Source organism: Frankliniella occidentalis, unplaced genomic scaffold (genome assembly GCF_000697945.3).
Source record: "Frankliniella occidentalis isolate FOCC.00 unplaced genomic scaffold, Focc_3.1 Scaffold29, whole genome shotgun sequence".
NCBI lineage: Eukaryota > Metazoa > Arthropoda > Insecta > Thysanoptera > Thripidae > Frankliniella > Frankliniella occidentalis.
In genome coordinates, this window is record NW_026267159.1 from 503,752 (window position 1) to 510,473 (window position 6,722).

Below are 6,722 nucleotides of genomic sequence, written 5' to 3' on the forward strand. Positions count from 1 at the left end.
CTGCCCCGCCCTGCCCCCCGCGCACGGCTAAACGCCTGCCTGTAAATCAGCGGACAGCGGGGCGCGGGGCGCGGTCGGTCCAGGTGCGCTCGCTCGCGCTGCGCCGCGGCACCGCGCCCCGCCGGCCGCCATGATGTGCGGCAGCGCTGGTCGTTACCGGGCGGACATATTCATGGGAAATACTGGCGGCGAAATGACAGCGGAAACGTGTGTGTGCCCGCGCCGCGTGACCCCGTTACTCGCAGTTAGCTGACCCGCGTCTTATCCGCAGTGCGCGCGCAGAGCCTACAGGAGCGGCGGAGCGGCCCGATCTGAGATTTACGTTGACGCCGCGGAAAAGATTTACACGGTGCGCGCGCATTCCTCGCGCGATTTCGCCTCGGGGGCATAAATTAGGCGCCCGGCCTGATGCGCGCGCGCTTCGCACTGACGCTCTATGGTCCAATCGTACTATCTGCGCGGGCCAGCAGCCGGGGCCATAGCCCAGGCGTGCGCTCGGAGGGGAAGGGGGCTCTCGTCGCTGGCCCAGAGCAGTCACCTTTGTGCAACAGTGTAGGTGCCCCCCCCCTTTCTCTCTCTCTTGCTCGCTCGCTCGCTCGCCCGGCAATCAGGGAAATAAGCCTTTACCCGAGGGCACGAGCGAATCGCGCAATTCTATTTGAAGGAGAGCGCGTTAAATTTCCATGACTGGGGAGCCGCTCCGCCACTCCTCCACCATATGCTCATGACGTTGTTTCAGAGAGAGAGAGAGAGAGAGAGAGAGAGAGAGAGAGAGAGAGTAGGTGGGTGGCGTGGGGGTGGAGGGACGCACCTTAAAGTTTAACTACGGCTTACAACTTTAAGGAGCTTCCCCGGCCCCTCATCAAGAAGGCCCGCAATGCCACTAGTCAGCCATGTCCCGGACCGGCCAGGACGCCGAGCCACCATAGGCATAGGCTGGCAACATTCTAGGAGGTGGGATTTGCCATATTATATTCATGGCGAGGAAACGTTCATAAAAGAGAAAACCAGGGCGTGCAAGAATAAATTAAGTTTTCTTAAGAACTGAGGTTCGTTGAGAGTAAAAAAGACACACAAATACTTGTTGAAGTTTATGGACTTTTGTCTACACGGAAATGGGAGAATATCTCTTGCCAGAACTTTCCGTCTTGTCCAGACATGCTGCCTTTCTGCATGGTGAGATTCTCTGTTATTTCCAGATACTGCTCTTCTTCCCCGCTGTTGACAGGAAGCCATAACTCCGTTATGAGCTCGCTCTTCTCGGGTGTTGGGTTACTAAAGAGAAAAGCAGGTTCAAAGTTTTAACTCTTGAAAAAAAACTCCTAAAATCCTCTTTTTTTGATCGCTCACCCTGTTTTTATAAAGTTGGCCAGTAGTGTGACTTGTCTCCGCAGAGCTTTAGACGCTATTCCGTTGCCATTGTAGTCTTGTTTTATAGTCGAAAGCTTCCACACGTAGTTCATGTCATTTCCATGATATACGACTGAAAAATTGTTATAATTAACCTGTTGCTTCGGTTTTCTTATTTCAAGAAACGCATGACGGACGAAACTAACCATCTTTTAGATAGACGGGGAATGAAGAATAGTCACCGTTGTAGTCAGATTTCAAATTGAAGACGTAGGAGTAAGTCTGTGATTTCACGTACATTGCCCTCAGCCTTAGGAAGTGGTCTGTGTCAGCCATGATGTACACGTGGTCTAAATACTGAGAAGATTTTCGAACAGCACATTAGGAGACATTACCACTCAGTTGTTATACAGCATTAAATGCAGAGAAGATGATACCTTTCCCATTTTGCATAAATCCCCGTACGGGCTGCACTCTGCATCGGTGTTTTGTAAAAAATAGTGATCCTTAATATTTTGAACGTATTTAGTTTCGTCATTTTTTATCAGTTTTTCTACTTCGTCCGTTATTTGAAGACTTTGTTGCGTTTGAGTTCCTGGGATTATTGTATTGGGTACCAGCGTAATTAAATCTTGTATGGCACTCTTCAAAACCTTGTCGTCTTTGTACAAATCTGCACACAGAAAATAAAAGTAAACTTTTAACTAATTATTATAGAAAGAAAGATGGAAAACCCTTATTAACGTTTACCTACCAAGAGTTTGGAGAAACAAGGCCCATTCCCTTTTTGTTTCGCCTAGAATTGTCGGAATGTCGTTTGCTTCCTTCAGAATCATGTAACTCTCTGGATCCTTCGTTATCAACTTGTCTTCCGCACCGTCCGGTCGTAATTCGAGAGTTGGCAAGTAGAAGAAACTAATGTCCGTCTAAACAAAGCATCGCAGTTTTGTAAGCTAGTCACTAAAGCTCATCCAGTCGAAATGTCTTACCCCGAGTCCCTTGTTAGCCTGCAGCTGGAGTGTGGCAGCCTGCGCCGCATCGTACAACTCTTTGAGGTTGGCGGAGTATACTAGTTTTGCAATGTCGGTCAAATCTTTCGTGTCCTTTCCTGTGATTTGCTTGTAGATGGCCTGGGCGTACTCGACGTTCCTGAGGTTGAGCCCCCAGCTCGACACGGCAGTCCCGCTCTGGGTGATGGCCGATCGTATCAACCCTGCTCCGCACAAGTACAATGAAAAGATACGGCTTTCAGTAACGCTGGGATTAAAAGAGGATTTCTCGGAAAACGCGCTCACCTTTGGTGGCCGGCAGGATCGACAGCCAGCTAGCGCTGACGCCACCCGAGGATTGGCCGCCGAGTGTCACTTTGCTCGGGTCGCCGCCGAAGGCTGCGATATTTTTGTTGACCCATTTCAGGGCGTAAAGGGCGTCCTTCAGCCCTAGGTTACCAGGAACCTCCTCGGTGTCCAAGCTCAAGTAACCTTCCGGAAATAACGTGTTTGTAAGGATACAGCAGTTCTCGTATTATAATGAGACATGAGACATTGAGACGCCTCGAGATAACACGTGAATTCTATACGAATTATAATGTGTCATTACAAGTCAGTACAGATAACGTGGACCTTACCCAAAACACCAAGGCGGTAGTTCATGGTGACGACGATAATGTCCTGAGCCACCAGAAAGTCTGGTCCCAGGCCCTGCGCCGACCCACTGCCGTACTGGAATACCCCGCCGTGGATAAAGACGTAGACAGGCAGTGCTGGTGACGGGTCCTGCAAAACACAAGCAGCTTTGGTAGTGTGTGTGCTACCTGCAGCTCGCTGTTCATAATGGAGTAACGACCTACTTACGCTGTTGCTCGGTAGCTTGGGCGTGTACACGTTCAGGTACAGACAGTCTTCGGAGCCAACGGAGCCGGACTGGAAACAGGTGTTGCCCTCCTCTTTGGCCGAGCGGATGCCATCCCATTTTGCGGGCGGGCGAGGTCCCTGGAATGGAATGGGGCGTTTTGAACATCTGACATTTCTTCAGTTGAATGGTTGGTTCAGTTGAATGTTGAAAACAAACAATAATTTTTATTGATATAAATTGCGAAACTGCTTTGTAATGTTTCTCAATTGGCAAACTTTTTCATACCTGATTCAAGTCTTCTTAAATTTTATGATAATGTATAATCTTAGAAAACTCACATCTCCCTCGAAAATTCACAACTCTTATTTTAAAGACCATGCCAAAGTGACTAGACCTCTTTAAGGCAATCTCACCTTGAACCTAAGCTCGCCGCGTGGTGGTTCCGCGTACGGTACGCCCCTGAAGGCTGCGTACGAGCCACCGGCGGCGGATTCGACCCATTCGCCCTCCACGACGCCGCAGTCCACGATGGTGGCTGTGACTGGTGGCGCAGACGGGCTGGGGCTAGGTGTATTAGGGCTGTGAGTAGTAGGGCTGGGCGTCGTTGGGCTGGGCGTCGTGGAGCTGGACAAGAGAGGGCGGGATAACTTACGTTAAGCACATACGTTGACAAACGTTGACATCTGTGGAGGAAAACTCCTCAATCCTACCTGCTGCTGCCATTGTTGTTGAGGTAGACCCCAAAGAACACGCCCACCAGGACGAGGAAGATGACCAGCGCCGAGAGCAGGATGGCTGCGGTAGGGGGAGGACTGTTGTTTACACAGAATGACGGCACACCCAGTCGAAATGGGCCCGGGCTGGCTCGGACTATGTTGCTCACCTATCCGCGACACGCTCGCCATGTTTGCAGCGCGACTTGCGCGATGGTCAGCACCGCCCGATTCTGCTCTACCTCCGCCGCGCTGAGATAGCAGAGACCATATAGCATTATCACAGCAACGACGCCTCGATAGAAGCCGGCCGCGTGAAAACGTCGTGAGCCTACGATCGTTATCTATGTTGCAGTGATTAGGAGTGTGACGTAACAGCCACTCTTCCTGGTATCATGGCTTGTCCCTAACTCAAAGCACGCACAGCGCAGCGCCTCTAGAGAAACCAAGTATCTTTGCGCGACGCTCGAGAAACCAAGTATCGTTGCGCGACTCTAGTGAAACCACGTAACGCATTTTTTGACGATTTTTCACTAACTATATATTTCAATAATTGAGGGAAAAGTTCTCTGTTGAATGGTATAGGTTTCAAAAATCACCCAAAAATTGAGATAATTGGTTTCACTAGAGTCGCGCAACGATACTTGGTTTCTCAAGCGTCGCGCAAAGATACTTGGTTTCTTTAGAGGCGCTGCGCCGTGCGTGCTTTGAGTTAGGGACGAGCGCTGTATCAAGCCAGTTTTGTCGTCATTCGCGCTCGCTTATTTTTTCTGTCGGTCTGGTGTTCTGACCCCGAAAGAAAGAATTGACCCCTCCTGGACCCCCGCATCGTGGAGATCGTCGCACGCCACCGTTCTGGAACCAGCAGAATGGAGAACCTTATAGACTTATTGGAAGCTGCTACCTATCATGTATTTTTCGCGTGCACACGTTTTACTGATATTAGAAGTGATGTCAACACTCGAAGGTGGTTTGCAGGTTTTCGCTTGAGATATCAATGTACGATGCGTGTACATGCTAAACATTACGTCAGCACGATATGACACATACACTTCTTTTATCTTGGTGACGCCTGATTGAGGGTCATCAAAACTTGTTTGTGTTTGACTCTCCACTGAAAAAAATTTACTGTATGAAGTCAAATTGTAGTTTTTTGTACTTCTACTTGTTCTTTGTGCTCCGTTCTTAAATATTTTCCCTGTCCGCTTTGGATCGAAAAGAAGTCGAAAATTTTCAGTGAAAAATCGAATATTTCTTAATTCAAACTTGCAAAAGATAAAATAGAAAATTAAAGACATCTGAGGCTTTTTTGAAATTCCAGCCAATTTGTCTGGACAACCTCATCCTTATGGACCACACAATCACCACCTGGTACTAACGCAACGTTTCCTTTGATTCTCCAGGTGGCCACGCGCACGGGCACGCGCGCGCGCCGCGCATCACGGAGCACCCGCAGTCCATGGTGGTGCCGCGCCACGACCCCGTCACGCTCAAGTGCGGCGTGGAGGGGCTGGAGGGCGGCGGCGTCGAGTGGTGGAAGGACGGCGCGCCCATCCGCACGCACGGCCCGGCGCCGCACCGCATCATCCTGTCGGACGGCTCGCTCTTCCTGCTGTCCGCCTCGCAGCGCAGCAAGGACCGGCGCGACTCGGACGCGGGCGTGTACTGGTGCGTGGCGCGCAACGCCTACGGCAACGCCACCAGCAGGAACGCCACGCTCGAGGTGGCAGGTGAGTGCAAAACTATCTTACGTGGGGATTGGAAAGTGTACCAACACACTGCAAATATATGCTACCAAAGTCAAACCTCTTTCAAAGATGTTGAAAAAGTGTCGAGTTTAAAAGACACAAAGAGTCTTGAGGGTGTTAAAAATTAGTGCCTACGGCAGTTGTAATCTCTTGTTAAATGGCACAAAACCTTCTCATCTTTCAAAGCCGTGACTTAACAGCATTGTTTTCCAGTGCGTTTTTAATTTGTGGACAAAAAACACTAACTATTAGTTCTACTAATACCATTGAATTTTGCGAATTTTGTGACCAAATAAATGAACACCCTGAATTACTCGCATTTCTACAGCTTCTAAATGTAACCCTTGCCGTATGTTTGCTTTGCCGCAGTTCTGAGGGACACGTTCTCGGTGGAGCCCCGGAGCATGCGGGTGGCGCAGGGGGACGACGCGCTGCTGGAGTGCGGGCCGCCCAAGGGCCAGCCCGAGCCCGCCGTCACCTGGACCAGGGACGGCGAGACGCTCGACCTGGACGGCAGCAAGCGGTGAGCAGACTAAAGAGTAGTTAGGTGCACGATATGGAGGCGGCGCGCGCGCCCCGCGGCGCCGCCGTTACTCAGCCGGACCATAAATGTCGGACGTGAAATAATCGTTTCAATAAAACGAGTCCGGGCCATGCAGCAGCAGCCGGCACGGGGCCAAAGTAAAAGGAATTAAACTAGTTCGGACTGATTTACCTCTGGCGATCAGCCGGCCGTGCGCCCCGGTGTGCGCGGCGCCTGGCCTGAAGTATGGGGCTCATCGGGGCACCTGTGCCGCCGCCCGCTGCCGCCCTTCCCGGCGCATATTGCCGGCTCGATAGCGGGGAAGTGCATGTTTCGCGGGCGGACTTCGCCCCGCCGCCGAGGGGGCCACCACTCGCGTAATCCGGTGTACAGATGAGGGTGTAATCCCTACGTAATCCTTGTCTATTCCGTGTAATACTTGACCAAATTTTTAAACATTATCACTCAATTTTACCTTATTGTCCAAATTTGATGGTTTTAGAGCCTAAAATTCAACAAAATTCACGTGTAATC

The 6,722-nt window shown here is 50.6% G+C and overlaps 2 protein-coding genes across 2 annotated transcripts in view; one reads left to right on the plus strand and one right to left on the minus strand.

Moving 5' to 3' along the window:
* The window catches only part of LOC113202107 (protein sax-3-like), a 125,011-nt gene that overhangs the window by 70,234 nt on the left and 48,055 nt on the right, over positions 1 to 6,722 (plus strand). Inside the window, exons 4-5 of the mRNA XM_052265686.1 lie at positions 5,321 to 5,647; positions 6,035 to 6,188. Coding sequence (XP_052121646.1) covers positions 5,321 to 5,647; positions 6,035 to 6,188 — 481 coding nt within the window. The remainder of the gene's footprint in view (positions 1 to 5,320; positions 5,648 to 6,034; positions 6,189 to 6,722) is intronic.
* Positions 1,016 to 4,242, minus strand: LOC113202122 (juvenile hormone esterase-like). Its single transcript, XM_026416212.2, has 12 exons — positions 4,088 to 4,242; positions 3,915 to 3,999; positions 3,618 to 3,828; positions 3,204 to 3,341; positions 2,978 to 3,125; positions 2,646 to 2,831; positions 2,340 to 2,563; positions 2,105 to 2,276; positions 1,788 to 2,023; positions 1,557 to 1,707; positions 1,351 to 1,483; positions 1,016 to 1,275 (listed from the first exon to the last, which is right to left on the minus strand). Exons 1-12 carry the CDS (start codon positions 4,107 to 4,109, stop codon positions 1,092 to 1,094), a joined length of 1,890 nt encoding a protein of 629 aa, XP_026271997.2. The 5' UTR covers positions 4,110 to 4,242; the 3' UTR covers positions 1,016 to 1,091.

Bases quoted from the DNA above. Each gene is read 5' to 3' on its own strand.
- LOC113202122 (XM_026416212.2), bottom strand. From the start codon at position 4,109: ATGGCGAGCGTGTCGCGGATAG. The intron at 2,277-2,339 runs GTAAGACATTTC...TGCTTTGTTTAG, and splicing joins AGGCTAACAAGGGACTCGGG to ACGGACATTAGTTTCTTCTA. The intron at 1,708-1,787 runs GTATCATCTTCT...AAATCTTCTCAG, and splicing joins ATTTATGCAAAATGGGAAAG to TATTTAGACCACGTGTACAT.